The 17,574-nt window shown below is 40.1% G+C and overlaps 1 protein-coding gene across 1 annotated transcript in view; it reads left to right on the top strand.

Moving 5' to 3' along the window:
• Positions 1–1,154: 1,154 nt before the first annotated feature.
• MYO15B (myosin XVB) overlaps positions 1,155–17,574 on the top strand; it is a 201,390-nt gene continuing 184,970 nt past the window's right edge. Inside the window, exons 1-2 of the mRNA XM_068262697.1 lie at positions 1,155–1,236; positions 1,554–1,589. Of these exons, the coding sequence (XP_068118798.1) occupies positions 1,587–1,589 (3 nt within the window). The 5' untranslated portion in view covers positions 1,155–1,236; positions 1,554–1,586. The remainder of the gene's footprint in view (positions 1,237–1,553; positions 1,590–17,574) is intronic.

Below are 17,574 nucleotides of genomic sequence, written 5' to 3'. Positions count from 1 at the left end.
AAAAAAAATATCCTAGTAAGCCTATTTGCATTAACTTCTATGGGGAGTTCAAATCGTCCATTAGCTGTGGGGCGCCCAAATTTCATGCTTTCCCAGAAGATACTAGTTGCCTGGCTCTGACACTGGTCCTTGGATTACTCAGGAGTGAATATACAGATCAGGACAGTGTGACCCTCACTAATAAGAAATTCCCCTTTTTATCTCTCTCTCTTACTCTCAGAAACCATTTTCTGCTGGGAAAGTGTTTTATAGTTGGAATTTCTTATCAGTGTCTATCTCATCGTGTCACGTGTCACTTCGGGTATCCTTTAAAGCTGAAAAATCACCAAAAACTTCTGTTTTAAGAAAGCAAATTACACTGAGCATTGTCTTTTTCGTAGGAGGGCCTTTCTGTCTTTTTTCACCCCCCAAAACTTTCTTTGTAGTTTTGGGCCACCCTGAGCTGATCTGACATGTCTATAAAAACAAATAATCACAAGTAATGTTATAACTCTGTATCCTGCATGCAGGAGACGCTACAAGAAACTGAAATACAACAGAGTTCACTTTGGAGCGGTCTTGCTGATTTCCACACTTCCGTCCATGCATAAACATAGCTCCCCGGTAAGGCGTGCAGGAGTATGTAGTGTTAGCCACCTGTGGAATAAACAATTGTTTATACGCCTTTTGAGTGCCTCCTTCAAACCGTTTTGGATTTACTTTGAAGTGGAGGTGATGATCTACTGAAGGACTGAGCACCGGAGGGCCAGGCTGTTGGTCCTGGATGAGTGACTGCTCTAGCACTTGCTTTGCTTTATGCATCTTATATATATATATATATATCTTATTGTATGTACGACATCTCCTCTCACATGCAGTTGCTCTTGCCCACATACGCACATATCTTTTCCATTCAGCATACCAGCTCTCCTTTATAACTTCTGTATTTCTCAACATACGCCAAGCTGTGCAATCATTATTTTCCTTGTTCTGGGATCTGTGACGTGCCAAAGTCCATACGCAACGCTTTTAAAGTAGCCGATGTCTTCTTGGAGCCATTAGTAAGGCATTTACTGTATACTCCTTCTCTGCTGTTTCCCCCTCTACTTTGGACCTTGCCCTTCTCGGCCATTTGGGTGTGTCTCTCTGTCATTTGTCTGTCACACCGCTACAAGCAGTACGTCGATGTAACTTGTTCCAGAAGGAATTCATCTTTGACTGAAGTTATAGGCATAGCAACATTGACATGAGGCTAGAGTAAGTGTATTCAGTATTGGTTCCGTGACTGCTGCAGCTTGTGAGATATATAGCAGGACTAAGGAGAAAGCAGAATAGTGTGTTTGGTGAGACAGATATGAAGTGTTCCTGGATAACAGTGTAGACTTTATTTGCTTGCTAGCTTGTCTTCTCGGTTCTATCTTTTATACTTTTGGGTTATCTTTGTTTGCTTTTCTTTATGTGCGATTTATTGTGTATGCCTTTCAGCTTGTGTGTATTTAATGTATCGTGTTTCCCATGACAGCGTTAATCATTGTATTAACTGCTGTTTCCTTTTTTTCTCTTCTTCCATCAAGCTGAAGGAAGGAAGCCAGGAGCCAGTTCCCAGCATGGTAAGAGTGTCATTTATGTCCTCTCTTAATATATTGTATACTCAGAGGTGTAGCAATAGGGGGTGCAGAGGAAGCCACCGCATCGGGGCCGTTGGGCCAGAGGGGCCCCGAGAGGCCCACCCTCAACCACAGTATTAGCTCTCTATTGGTCCTGTGCTCATAATCACTTCTATAGATACTTTGAATAGTGGTGATCATTAGCTAGCTGTTCCCCATCCCCTTTTTGCACCTCTGATGCTGTAGTTGCCATAGTCAGGTTTCGGTGCACCGTATCAATTGTTATGTCTAGAGTGCTTGGGGGCCCATTGCAAAACATGCAACGGGGCCCACAGTTCTTTAGCTACGTTGCTGTGTATACTCAATTTTATTATAAATATCCTTCCTTCAAATACTGTATTAGGAGATTCTAACTTTTCCAGTCCTTAAAATTTGTCAAGAAATTATCTTTCAAATGTACTGTTTCAGTCAGTGGCATAAATACAATTCATGAGGTTATTCCGCACCCACACACACACATTGTTCACACCCCTTCCCCTAAATACGTAGCCACATAAACACCGGATCTGAAGTATAGTCCCCTGTAATCACAGAGGCTGCTTTCCTCTAGTTACGCCCTGATTTAGGTAACCAGTTACAGGTCCATTGAATGGATATCTTTTATGGATCATTTAAATTTTCTAAGCTCACTTCCAAATACATTATTATATAATACATTATTATTCCATATTATTAGTCAGTATTTTTATTTTAGTCATTGTAAATGATCAAAAGCAGTAGAAAAAAAAGTTGATTGGAAGCATGATATTTTGTTTGTTGATTGAATCAATGTATATCTATATACTTTGTAAATACATTAAGAAACCGACCAAACTGCCACATAAAACACACTTGAATCATATTACGTAAATATTTTTGCAACTCAGTTGACCATATTTTTTTAATCTGGTTATAGAAATGTAATCACAATCTAGAAATGTAATCACAATCTATTAAGTAAAAAAATGAACATTTTGCCAACCTTTCATTTTATTAAAGGGGCACTACAGCAAAAGACTGTAAAATGTAAAATATGTGCAAACATATGCAAAGAAGAAGTACCTATTTTTCCAGAGTAAAATGAGGCATAAATTACCATTCTCCTATGTTGCTGTCACTTACAGTAGGTTGTGGAAATCTGACAGAAGCGACAGGTTTTGGACTAGTCCATCTCTTTATAGGGGATTCTCAGGGATATATTTATTTTCAAAAGCACTTAATGAATGGCAGTTGCTCCGTCCAACTGCCAAAAAAAAACTGTGTAGGGAGCAGGGAAGCTGGACAGCATCATTGTTTAAATCCTTTTTAGGGAATATCTTTATAAAGAATACAAAATTTGCTGAGAATCCCCCATGAAGACATGGACTAGTCCAAAACCTGTCACTTCTGTCAGATTTCTACTACCTACTGTAAGTGACAGAAACACAGGAGAAAAGTAATTTATGGCTCATTTTACTCTGGAAGAAATGTACTTCTTATCTGTATATGTTTGCACATATTTTAATTTTTACAGTGTTTCGCTGTAGTGCCCCTTTAAATAAGAAAAGTAATTTAAATTTTAAAAAGTTTACCTGTATTCTGCTATCTTCACACGTGACACTTTTTATTGTTCTGTTCTACATGTTACCACAAATCCAAGGAGCTTCCTTAGTGGTGGTGAAACATCACTTAGGATACAAACAGAAATGTCAATTTAAGAGTTACTTCCTTTCTTTTGGCGATTTACAAAGTACATCATTTTGTAGACCTACTTGGCTTATCGTTTTTATAGTATAATGGGTCATATGCAATTTACCTTTTCTCCTAAGATTTATGATATTTTCACACCTTATCAATAAAACACCATTTTTTACCTGACTTTTTGACCTACCTTTTGGTACTTTTTGAATTGCTAACAAGTTATTCCAAACAAAAGATGAAAAATGATCTCCAAGGAGAAATCTTAGGAGGAAAGGGCAATTGAAAAATTTAATAAAGGCCGTTAAAGGGAACCAGAGAGGATGAAGACAAGCTTTTATACATACCTGGGGCTTCCTCCAGCCCAATACGCCTGGATCGCTCCCACGCCGCCGTCCTCCGCTGCCTGGAACCGTCGATACCGGATCCCGTCATTGCCGCGAGTCGGCCAGTCGGCCAGTGGACACGGCCAATTCTCCGCATCACCGGAGGCTCCCTCCATACAGGTACGCGTGCGGCTGCCTACTGCGCAGCCGCATGCGTACGGGTATGGAGGGAGCCCCTGTGATGCGAACAATTGGCCGCGTCCACCGGAACTGACGTGGGAGCGATCCAGGCTTATGGGGCTGGAAGAAGCCCCAGGTATGTATAAAAGCTTTTTTCTATTTTACAGAAGCATTCCTCTCTGGTTCCCTTTAAGTTTAGACTAGTGTTTAAATGTATTTACATATGTTATATTAGCTGATGGCCCGGCGTTGCTATTTGGCTGTTGTTGGCTCCGCCCACCTTTTCTAACCCTAACACACAATTACTCAATGACCTAGTTTGGGAGCTTTGCAGTCTTTGGCATCAATAATTTACATTGAAATGAAACAAATCTGATTGGCTGTGGCTTTACCCCCTTTTCTGAATTTGAACCCCAGTTACCCAATGACCAACGGTACCAGGTTCGAGGCTTGTTCCATTAACAGTGCAGTAACGGCAGCAATAAAATATTTCCCTTGAAAATCAATAGATGAATTTTGATTGGCTTTTTTAGGCTCCACCCACTTTTTCTGAATATTAATCCCAGTTACCCTGTGACCAACTGTGCAAGTTTGAGAACCCTACCATTAGCTGTGTAAGCGGTGTAAGAATGCAGTTTACATTTTCCCAGTAAAGGTTTTGTTTATCTCTGCCAATTTTTTTTTTTTGGTTATGGGGATAAAAAGTATCCTATATGTTATTCTAGGTAATATACTATGTGTGTGCCAAATTTCATTCAAATCCGTTCAGCCATTGTTGTGTGATTGAGTAACAACAAACATTCAAACTTTTGCATTTATAATATCAGTAAGATAATTTATCGCCTTATTCCAAATCTTTTGTAATTTAACAAAATGTGAGACGTTATGTCGCTTTTACGAAAGTCCACAATACACTTGGACTTATGATACTTGCAGTTAACCAATCCCACTTTTATGGTTGCTGTAAATGTCAAATACGCAAGACGTCAGGATAACTATTGCTGCATGCCGTGTCTTATGAAATCCAATATTCCCCTTTTACAAACAGAAAGAAAAGAACTAGGATTCCTTTGTATAGATCACGCAGGACACTATACATGCTTGCCTTATGCTGGGAATACACCATGAGTATGATAGATACAGTGGGATGCGAAAGTTTGGGCAACCTTGTTAATCTTCATGATTTTCCTGTATAAATCGTTGGTTGTTACGATAAAAAATGTCAGTTAAGTATATCATATTGGAGACACACACAGTGATATTTGAGAAGTGAAATTAAGTTTATTGAATTTACAGAAAGTGTGTAATTGTTTAAACAAAATTAGGGAGGAGCATACATTCGGGAACCACAAAAAATAAATCAAATCAATATTAAGTAGATCCTCCTTTTGCAGAAATTACAGCATCTAAACGCTTCCTGTAGGTTCCAATGAGAGTCTGGATTCTGGTTGAAGGTATTTTGGACCATTCCTCTTTACAAAACATCTCTACTTCATTCAGGTGTGACGGCTTCCAAGCATGGACAGCTCTCTAACTCACACCTCAGATTTTCAATTATATTCAGGTCTGGGACTGAGATGGCCATTCCAGAACGTTGTACTTGTTCCTCTGCATGAATGCCTTAGTGGATTTTGAGCAGTGTTTAGGGTTGTTGTCTTGTTGAAACATTCAGCCCTGGCACAGCTCCAGCTTTGTCACTGATTCCTGGACATTGGTCTCCAGAATCTGCTGATACTGAGTGGAATCCATGTGTCCCTCAACTTTGACAAGATTCCCAGTCCCTGCACTGGCCACACAGCCCCACAGCATGATGGAGCCACCACCATATTTTACTGTAGGTAGCAGGTGTTTCTCTTGGAATGCTGTGTTATTTTTCCTCCATGCATAATGTCCCTTGTTATTCCCAAACAACTCAATTTTATTTGCATCACTACACAGCACCTTATTCCAAAATGAAGCTGGCTTGTCCAAATGTGCCTTAGCATACCTCAAGCGGCTCTGCTTGTGCTGTGGGCGGAGAAAAGGGTTCCTCTGCATCACTCTCGCATACAGCATCTCCTTGTGTAAAGTGCGCTGAATGGTAGAACGATGCACAGTGACTTCATCTGCAGCAAGATGATGTTGTAGGTCTTTGGTGCTGGTCTGTGGGTTGACTCTGACAGTTCTCACTATTCGTCGCTTCTGTTTATCCGAAATTTTTCTTGGTCTGCCACTTCCAGCCTTAACTTGAACTGAGCCTGTGGTCCTCCATTTCCTCAATATGTTCCTAACTGTGGAAACAGACAGCTAAAATCTCTGAGACAGCTTTCTGCATCCTTCGCCTAAACCATGATGGTGAACAATCTTTGTCTTCAGGTCATTTGAGAGCTGTTTTGAGACCCCCATGTTGCTACTCTTCAGAGAAAATTAAAAGAGGAGCGAACCTTACAATTGACCCCCTTAAATACACTTTCTCATACTTGGATTCACCTGTGTATGTAGGTCAGGGGTCACTGAGCTTACCAAGCCAATCTGAGTTCCAATAATTAGTTCTAAAGGTTTTGGAATCAATAAAATGTATGCACCTGCCTAATTTTATTGAAACAATTATTGCACACGTTCTGTAAATCCAATAAACTTAATTTCACTTCTCAAATGTCACTGTGTGTGTCTCCTATATGATGTATTTAACTGATATTTTTTTTGTCGTAACAACCAAGAATTTATACAGGAAAATCATGACAATTAACAAGGTTGCCCAAACTTTCACATCCCACTGTAATTTCCGACAGGTCTGCTCTGATTTTGATAGTTTTTCTGATCAATACTCTCATAGAAGTGAATGGAAATAGGACGGAAAAAGGGATTGGAAAATCAATCGCCAGTAAATCTGAGAAAAAAACTCATATAGGGTATTATTCACAAATCTTTCTCACCTGGTTTCCTCTGTTATCACCTTATCTATGTTACATTTTTAAGTTCCCAAAGAGCAAAATATAATATAATTAAGATAAGAAAAGCAATATTGAAATGACGTTAATCAGAAACTTGCGTTGAGTGATTATTTTGCTTGTAAATGTGTTGAAAGGTTATTTTTATCAACTAAGGTGATAAATAAATCATTTATGAAAAGTTTTGTGATTAGAGTCCATCTATTTCCAGCATTAGTTATCGGTCTATGGCCCGTATGCAATTCACTTTTTCACCTGTATTTTCTCCTAGGTGATTTTTTTTCTTACCAATGGGCCTCAATTCACTAAGCTTATCTCCTGTCTTTAATAAAGTTTCTATAGTTATCACCATGGTGATGAGGCGTGTCCTATTCAGGAAACATTTTACCTCAGGCAAACCTAAAGTTAACTCTTCTGTCTTTAAGTTAACACTTCAATCCTTAAAATAACTCCAGAATTCTAAAGTTAAAGACAGGCTGTTAATTAACTGCGTGTGAAAATAACTACAGAGGAGGTAACGTAACTACAGAGGAGGTAACTTAACTCTCTCACTGCATAGTGGCAAGTTTTCTCTTGCCTTATTATCTCCAGCATGATCTTAGTGAATTGAGGCCCATGTCAATAAAACACATTTTTAACCACTGGCACAATCAAGAAAATACTCAAAATTATTTTGACAGCACTTTTTCACCTACTTTTTGTTACTTTTTCAACTGCATAGTGCTGCAAAGATTTTTTTAAAGAGGCAATGAAAACTTATCTCCTAGGAGATGAGTCAGGAGACAGAGTTTATCACATATGGGACTGTATGGTGTCATTTGGCAGTGATGTATTCTAAACCATCTGTAAACTAAAACCACATTATATAAGGTAGTAAACTGCTAATGGATTAGAGTATAACTTGCAAGGCTGTATACTGATTGCCATATTTACAGCAGGGTTAAAGGTAGGGTCATTGCTGTAGTTTATATTTACAATTTTGAATAATTAAACTTAAGTGTGGGTGCAGAGTGGGGGTAAAGATGTGGATAATTTATTAGAGCGAAAGGGTGTACGACTGGTATACAGAAATGTGGACTATAAGACGCTCCTGACCATAAGATGCACCTAGGTTTAGAGGACAAAACCAGGAAAAATATATATATATACTAAACCTGGTGCATCCATGGTGAAGGGGCATCTTGTGGGTTATGCTGTCTTTGTACCTCTTGTGTCTCCCTGTGTTCTCCTCTGTCCCCCTTCTCTCCTCTTCTGTCCCCATGTGTCTGCCTCTGTCCCCCTTGTGTCCTCTTTGTCCCTTTGTGTCCCTCTGTGTCGTCTGTTTGTCCCCTGTGTCCCCCTCTGCATGGGCACAGTACAGGGAGTACCCGACATTGCGGCAGGTTGGAGGTTGGTATTGGCAGCGTTCACACGTCAGTCAGGAACTCCCTGCATTTGGACTATAAGATGCAGTGACTTTTTTCCCAACTTTTGGGGGAGAAAAATTGAGTCTTATAGTCCAAGAAATACAGTACATCTACAGTATGTTGTTTATTTAAAAAAATTACCTCTAAAGTTTCTAAATATTTTATAGCAAATGCAGAACTCTTCCCGATACAATTACTAAATTAGAGTTATTGTTGTAAGAAATTATAATTTATTGGTATGACAGAAAAATGTGTCAATTAAAGTGATGACTGTATTATGCGGTGTCACTTTTATATGTCATTCAGAGAGTAAAAGAAAACCCACACAACAAGGAAAGATCTGTGTGTCCATAATCTAAGATAGACATGCAAATCATAGTGTTTTAAATATACTTGATTTAACTATAGTGCAAAGTAAGTAATATATGTTTATCAATATTGTAATATAAAAAATGCAAATTACTATTTCAACTTTTTTTAAACAGAAAAAAAATGTGTTGCAGACTTTTTTTTTTTTTTTTAAATTGAAAAACGCATTTGTTTTGATTTTGAGACCAGTTCACACTGGCACTTTATAGTAAACGGATCCGTGAAAACGATCTGATTTCAGTTCCAGCAGATCCATTTCTGTTCCATTTGTATCCATTTTACAATGGAAGGTGCTGAATAGCTGCAGGGGAAAATGCCAGTGTGATATGTGTTGATGTTGAAAGAGAGGTAGTATTTATATAGCGCTGACATCTTCTGCAAGGCTGTACAGAGTATATAGTCATGTCACCAGTATGGAACATTCATTGCTGCACCCCCCCCCCCCTTCCCTGACCCTCATCACCGAAGTAGATTATTTTTCTGGCTAGCTGTTTTGTAGTCAGTGGACTCAATTCTGGTAGGGTTATCAAACAAATTACCTCGTGAGGTAATTTACCTCATGAGGTAATGACATTTAGCAATGCTGGTAGGTTTTAGTCATGTTTTACCTCGTGAGGTAAATATTGACGTAATTCATGAGGTAATTTACCGAAAATAGCTATTCTCATGGAAATTAGGGGGTGCGTTAGCACATCATTTACTGACCAGTTTAAGACCTGCCTGTACCTAGTGTTGGGCGAACAGTGTTCGCCACTGTTCGGGTTCTGCAGAACATCACCCTGTTCGGGTGATGTTCGAGTTCGGCCGAACACCCGATGGTGTTCGGCCTTTTTAGTTCGGGTTCGCCCGAACTACTGAATGCCCACCGAACAGGGCCCCTGTTCGGCCGAACAGGGCCCTGTTCGCCCGAATACGGCCCCCCTATGGGGTCGCAGGCATAAGGGGGGAGCATGCCCCGATCGCGGGGGGGGTCAGAAATTCCCCCCACCCCCTCCGCTAGCGCTCCCCCCTCTGCCCGCTTCCCCATAAAAAAAGTTTGATGAAAGTTAAATAGTACCGGTGGCTGGCAGTGGAGTGAGTGAGGAAGAGGAGTCCGACTAGGAGAGTGACGCGTTGAGGCCGGGCAGCGGGCGGTTCAGCGGTAGTACCCTTGTGGTACTTCCGCCCTTTCTCTGACCTCACGTCCTCTGCATACAAGGGTACGCGTCACTTGTACCCTCGTATGCGTCATCACGTAGAGGATGTGAGGTCAGAGAAAGGGCGGAAGTACCACAAGGGTACTACCGCTGAACCGCCCGCTGCCCGGCCTCAACGCGTCACTCTCCTAGTCGGACTCCTCTTCCTCACTCACTCCACTGCCAGCCACCGGTACTATTTAACTTTCATCAAACTTTTTTTATGGGGAAGCGGGCAGAGGGGGGAGCGCTAGCGGAGGGGGTGGGGGGAATTTCCAACCCCCCCCCCCCCGCGATCGGGGCATGCTCCCCCCCTTATGCCTGCGACCCCATAGGGCCCCCAAAAGCGGCATGTTCGGGGGAGTTCGGGGTTCGGCCCGAACATCTGGCCCATGTTCGCCCGAACGGACCCGAACCCGAACATCCAGGTGTTCGCCCAACACTACCTGTACCTGGAGGTAAATTCAATTTGTGTGCATTTTGAAGTTTTTAGTGGAGTTCCTATTCAAACTGTGTAATAGAGAAGAATAGTAGAAATAAAACTTCAAATATTTACTGGATTTTTTTTAAATAAGGGATGCCTATAAATATACTTTTCATAGGTTGCTACATAATCAAATATACCGTTCCCCCCCCCCCCCCCCCCCCTCAAAAAAAAAAAAAATCTTCCAAAGACTATGCTAACTAATGGAAGACAAATATTATTTATTTACTGCATGCTTACCGCTGAAATACCTCATGCTTTACATTACTTTATGCATTTACCTCATGTTTTACCTCATGTTCAAAAAAAAGAGGAAAATACCTCATGAGGTATTTTACCTTCAAAAAGCTATTGACCTCACCTAGCTACCAGAATTGAGGCCATTTATACAGATCAGTTTCTCATTGCCTCCCATGAAGTGCCTCAGCATCCTTTTCCGTTCAGTTGGGCTTTTTGCAGCACCAGACTTGTGGTCCGTTCAGCAGCAAGGATCCGTTAAAACGAACCAATGTGAACAGGTTAATAGGTTAACTTTGGATCCATTCACATCCGGATCTGTTCTGTTACGATCCACAACCAGAGCCAGTGTGAACTGGGCCTTATAATTAGACAGAATTCTTTACTTTGGACTACAGGTGCACATCTGCAGAGGGTCCTGCCTCATTCCCACCTGTCCCAACTTATGTTGGATCCACTCTTGTTCCCACTTTGGGGTGGGATTATCCTAAATGAATGCAGACAGGCGGAGTTAGATGAAAATCCCACCCCCATTTTATCCAAACACATCTCTACTCTGGACCTATTACTGTCTGGATACATCATTTACCATACAGACAAGCATGTCAAGCACCAGATAAATGCCTATTTTTCTTAAAAAAATAAATAAAACCTAAACCTATTTTCTTCTAAGTACTATACCCAATATAAATGAAACTGAAATAAAAATTTTATAAAAATCACTTTATATTTGCTTAACATCAGACCTGGCTATAAGCCTGTGAAATTAATTATATCAAATGCATTAATTATTATACTTCCTGAGCTTTGTTATAAACCATCAATTGATATGATGGTTGCTGTAATACTATAATAAAGTCTAAACCAAACATTTTATTACTACACTAGTTGACCTAAGCCCATTTAAAAACAGGCTCTAGGGCTCTTCACTCCTCCACCACCACCGCCACTCACAGTGTGCTCGCACCCCCTGCCGCGCACACACGTCCGCCTGCTCGGCCGGCCGGCCCGCCCTGCATCCTGTCCCAACGGCTGTCAGTGCTTGACATGCACAGTAGCACTGACACACAACCAGACGCAGGGACACTTGCAAATTATTACATAGGATACAAATAAAATACAGAATCGTAGCGGTAAAAACTCTAAAAAAACAAAAACAAAGTTTCCTCTGTCCTATAAAACAGTGCCTTGTTCCATAAACATTTGTGAACACATACACTGTGGTGATAACTGCTGATGAATCAAGTATTAGCTCTGTACAAAATCCTCAGCCTGTGGGATAACCCAGCTTTAACAATTGCTGATCAATAGCTAAATATTACCCCTGTAAATTTATCATGTCTGGAACCAGCTGACAGACGTATCTGTTACTGTATACAGGGAGTGCAGAATTATTAGGCAAGTTGTATTTTTGAGGAATAATTTTATTATTGAAAAACAACCATGTTCTCAATGAACCTAAAAAACTCATTAATATCAAAGCTGAATATTTTTGAAAGTAGTTTTTAGTTTGTTTTTAGTTTTAGTTATTTTAGGGGGATATGTGTGTGTGCAGGTGACTATTACTGTGCATAATTAGGCAACTTAACAAAAAACAAATATATACCCATTTCAATTATTTATTTTTTACCAGTGAAACCAATATAACATCTCAACATTCACAAATATACATTTCCGACATTCAAAAACAAAACAAAAACAAATCAGTGACCAATATAGCCACCTTTCTTTGCAAGGACACTCAAAAGCCTGCCATCCATGGATTCTGTCAGTGTTTTGATCTGTTCTCCATCAACATTGCGTGCAGCAGCAACCACAGCCTCCCAGACACTGTTCAGAGAGGTGTACTGTTTTCCCTCCTTGTAAATCTCACATTTTATGATAGACCACAGGTTCGCAATGGGGTTCAGATCTAGTGAACAAGGAGGCCATGTCATTAGTTTTTCTTCTTTTATACCCTTTCTTGCCAGCCACGCTGTGGAGTACTTGGACGCGTGTGATGGAGCATTGCCCTGCATGAAAATCATGTTTTTTCTTGAAGGATGCAGACCTCTTCCTGTACCACTGCTTGAAGAAGGTGTCTTCCAGAAACTGGCAGTAGGACTGGGAGTTGAGCTTGACTCCATCCTCAACCCGAAAAGGCCCCACAAGCTATTCTTTGTTGATACCAGCCCAAACCAGTACTCCACCTCCACCTTGCTGGCGTCTGGGTCGGACTGGAGCTCTCTGCCCTTTACCAATCCAGCCACGGGCCCATCCATCTGGCCCATCAAGACTCACATTTCATCAGTCCATAAAACCTTAGAAAAATCAGTCTTGAGATATTTCTTGGCCCAGTCTTGACGTTTCAGCTTGTGTGTCTTGTTCAGTGGTGGTCGTCTTTCAGCCTTTCTTACCTTGGCCATGTCTCTGAGTATTGCACACCTTGTGCTTTTGGGCACTCCAGTGATGTTACAGCTCTGGAATATGGCCAAACTGGTGGCAAGTGGCATCTTGGCAGCTGCACGCTTTTCTCAGTTCATGGGCAGTTATTTTGCGCCTTGGTTTTTCCACACGCTTCTTGCGACCCTGTTGACTATTTTGAATGAAACGCTTGATTGTTCGATGATCACGCTTCAGAAGCTTTGCAATTTTTACTTTCAAAATTGCTTTATTGAAGATGTTAAGGTTTACATACAGATATAGGAAAACCATAAAATAGAAATCATCTCAACAGATATGACAAAAGGAGTACCAATCAGTCCTTCTGGAGGGAATTTTCCCCATATTGTAGAGGTAAAGAAGAAGTAAATAACATATGACATATAACATAACAAAGAAAAGCACATAATGTACGATTGGTGATAGTAATAGTAATACTGATGCTGGTGTCGGAATGCCATGACATATATATATATAATCTTGTGGTTTGATTATGATGTTCTGTGGCTTAGGTAATTTAGGCCTATTCTTAAATGGGTAGAGTAGGAAGTCAGTCTTGTAGATAAAATGAAATATATGATACATGATACAGGGGCCAGTGTAGTTATCATATGATGTTATTCCCCAATTGATGGCATATATGGGAGCCATGCTCCGACCTAAGCCACGGATCCCATATGTCAAGATATCTGGCAGTTGTTTCAAGAAGTAGGCTAGACAGATATTCATTTATGCATATATTATTGATTTTATTTATTACATTCTCCCATGGTAATAACTTATCTTTCCACTGTTTAGCAATTATAGATTTTGCTGCCGTATTCACTTTCAGAAGCAAGGAGTTTTCATGTTTGTTCAAATTAGACAATGGGTAGTTCAGTAAGGAGTTGAACATGTTTGGACGGATGTCCTTTCCTATGATTGAGCTCATACATTCATATGTTTTTTCCCAGAATTTTTGAGAAGTTGGGCAGTCCCACCATATATGTTTAAAATCTCCTGTGGTGGTGCAGCCCCTAAAGCAGTTTGGATTTTTATCAGTGGAGAATTTAGAGTATCTATCTGGCGTGAGGTGAGATCTATATAGAACCTTAAGAGACGTTTCAGTGATTGATACATTAGTGGAACATCTGGACATGTTGTTCCATATCGTTCTCCATTCTTCCTCCGATATATTTCTGGTGATATCTTTTTCCCAGGCCCTTTGTGATGTGTTTTTAGAGGCTGCATCTCCGCCGGAGATTAATTTATATAGTACAGAAATGGGCTGGTTAGGTGGATTGCCCTTTTTATGGAGCTTTTCTAGAAGAGTTGGTTGTAGCATTGTGGTTCTGAGGTTAGATGTGGCGTAGTAGTGATATATTTGACAATATCTGTGATACTCTCTTAAGGGAATATGATAGTTTGCTCTTAGTTCCTGAAATGACATAATGTTCGTTTTACAAGTGATATCCTCGAATTTGGTAATATTAGCTTCTCGCCACCAGTTAAAAGCTTTATATTCAATTCCTGGGGGGAAGCTAGGATTCATATTTATTGGGGCCCGTGGGGAGGGGGATGATATTAACTTAAATTTGAATTTCATTTTGTTCCATAATTTAAATGCTTCCACGGTTATTGGGGAGGCAGATGACCAGAATTCTTTGGGGTGTTTGTCCAGCCAGATAGAATCCTGAATTAAACATGGGGAAATGTCCTCGTTTTCTATGTCCTTCCAGATCGGGGTGCTATGAGCATAGGACGTGGAAAACAATTGGGCTAATCTGGCTGCTTCATAATATTTAAAAAAGATTGGGAGACCTATTCCTCCAAGTTCTTTCGGAAGTGATAGGATGGAGGACTTAATTTTCGCTCTCTTAAAACTCCATATGAAGGAGTTGGTGAAGGCCTGAAATTTATCTATAGGGGATTTGGGTATTTCTATGGGAAGTGATCTAAACAAGTACATGAGTTTGGGCAGAATTATCATTTTTAGGATATTTACCCTTCCCATCCAGGAAATATGTAGTTTGTCCCAGCCCAGCATCTTATTTTTAAGATTCTTTAGGAGGGGGTTGTAATTCAGGTGGTACAGATCCTTCAAATCTTTAGCTATCTGTACTCCCAAATATTTAATACTTTTTGATTTCCATGTGTATTGGAATGTATTTTTTAGTTGTTGTTCGAGATCGCTCGGGCAGTTGAGTGTGAGGGCCTCGGTTTTCTCATGGTTGCATTTCAAACCCGATATCATACCAAAATCTCTTAAGATATCTGAGACCGTATTGATTGATATGAGTGGATCTTGTAAGGATAGAAGCAGATCATCCGCGAATGCATTGCATTTATGTTCGGTTTCCCCCACTCTTACTCCCTTAACCAGGGGGTTAATGCGTATCGCCTCTAATAAAGGTTCAAATGCCAGTGCGAACAAGGCAGGGGAGAGGGGACACCCCTGCCTCGTTCCCCTGGCTATTAGAAAGACCTCAGATTCCACCCCTGCTGCTAATGTGGTAGCAGTTGGGTTGGAATATAGGGTTCTCAAAGTTTCTAGGAACGGTCCCTGAAACCCATATTTATTCAATATTAGGAAGAGATATCTCCAATTCAAGGAGTCAAAGGCCTTTTCTATGTCGATGGCCAAAAGAGCCATAGGGGATTGATGTTTGTTACTTTGGTGGATTAGATTTAGTAGCTTTCTTATGTTGTCTGGGCCTTGACGAGATGGAATGAAACCTACTTGATCCCTTTTTATGATTTTAGGGAGGAAAGTGTTAAGTCTCTCGGCTAGTATTTTGGTGATTATTTTATGATCTAGATTTATAAGGGAAATGGGCCTATAGTTTTTGCAGAGGGATGTGTCTTTATTTTCTTTAGGTAAGACTACTATTGTGGCTTTATTTGCTTCCATTCCTAAGAGACTTCCTTTTCTGATGGCACCATAATATGAACATAAGTGGGGGACTAGTATATCTTTAAAAGTTTTATAGTAGCATTCAGATAGGCCATCAGGTCCTGGGGCCTTGTGGGGTTTTAGTTTATTAATCACATTCATTATTTCTTCAGGTGTTATAGGGCTGTTCATCAGGTCTTGTTGTTGTAGAGTGATTTTAGGAAGACCTAGTGAGGCTAGGAATGTTTCTATTTTTTTTTCCTGGGGAGGGGATTTATCAGAATAGAGTGTATAATAGAATTCGCGAAAAATGGCTGATATTTTAGAGGGATTGTGCGTGATGCCTCCATTTGGTAGTCTAATGGGGTGTGATGTGTTGGATCTCTTTTTATCTTGAATTTTCCTAGCCAGGAGGGTATGAGCTTTATTGGCCAGTGAAAAATATTTATGTCCTAGCCATAAAAAATTCCGCGCTACCTCCTTGGATAGGACAAAATCTAGCTCTTCCTTGATCTGATGAATTTTTTTTAAGGCATTTAATGTCATATTGGAGTTGAATTCTGTTTGTAGCCTATTTAATTCCTTCTCCAGTAATAGTTTTGTCTCCTGTTTATCACATTTAAAGGCCTTTGTTAGTTTCAGGATATACCCTCTGATGTAGGCTTTGTGGGCTTGCCACCAATTTGAGGTGGACGTATCTTCTATTTTATTAAATTGAAAATATTCTGATAACGCTTCTGCAATTCGAGATTTGTTTTGTTTTGACGATAGTAAGAATGGAGGAAATCTCCATCTAATATTTCCTGGTTTTTCACCATGCAACATCAAAGTGGAGACAACCAATGAGTGGTCTGAAATGCAACTATGAGAGATGGCTGCTCTTTTTAAGGTGTTAATTATATTTTTAGAAACCATGATATAGTCTATTCTAGCTGAGCTGAAATGTGGGTGGGAGAAATGTGTATAATCTAATTTGCGTGGATGTGCTTCCCTCCAGGTGTCTATCAGGGAGAGCTCCTTTAAGAATCTGAAGAATGCTTTGGGAGGTTTGGGCCTTTCTGTGCTCGAGTTCAGTTTTTTACTGTCTAGGGTTGGGTTCAGTGTCAAGTTTAGATCTCCTCCTAAGATGATGCTGCCTTGACTATGTTTTCTAATGGTATCTAGTGCCTTCACATAGAATTGCCCCTGTTTAAGGGTTGGGCCATATAGATTAACTAGTGTTAGGGGTTTACCTTTTGATGTCCCTGATATAATCAGAATTCTGCCCTCATTATCTCTGTACGTTTTGGCACATTGAAATGAACAATTCTTGTGGAGCAGTATTGCTACGCCATTAGTTTTAGATGAGGTATTGTTTGAAGTGTAGAATTCAGGGTAATCCTTATGGAGGAATGGTCTGAAGGAACCTTTAAAGTGGGTTTCTTGGAGCATTATAATGTCCGGGGCCTTAGATTTATATATCTTGAGGCACTTGGCTCTCTTTATAGGGTCATTGAAACCCTGTACATTGTGAGAAATTAATTTCATAATTTAGAGTTTGGGTGTATGAGAGTTTTGAGTAGCCTGCTTGTCCCACAAGAATAGTTGTATATCATATTTAATAAGCTTATCATGTCAATATCAGCCTTTCTAATAATTTTAGCATAACAGCATCTTGTATTAGAGTCGGTACTTATATATGTGCATAACATAGTTAGAAGTAAAGATACAAATATGAAATAACGGGTAACATATAAAAGTAGGTAAAACTTGGTTAACCATTGAAGTGGTCGGTACTTGAAACTTTTAGTAGCATATTTCTCCCAGTGCAAAGGTAACAGGCACTGTAGAGAAAGTTCCAGATGGTGAATAGCTGAGGGCCAATTCAGCTCA

The sequence above is a fragment of the Hyperolius riggenbachi genome, chromosome 12 (assembly GCF_040937935.1).
Source record: "Hyperolius riggenbachi isolate aHypRig1 chromosome 12, aHypRig1.pri, whole genome shotgun sequence".
NCBI classification, from domain to species: Eukaryota; Metazoa; Chordata; class Amphibia; order Anura; family Hyperoliidae; genus Hyperolius; species Hyperolius riggenbachi.
The sequence above is the reverse complement of the archived record's forward strand: the minus strand, read 5'-3'. Positions and strand labels throughout refer to the sequence as shown.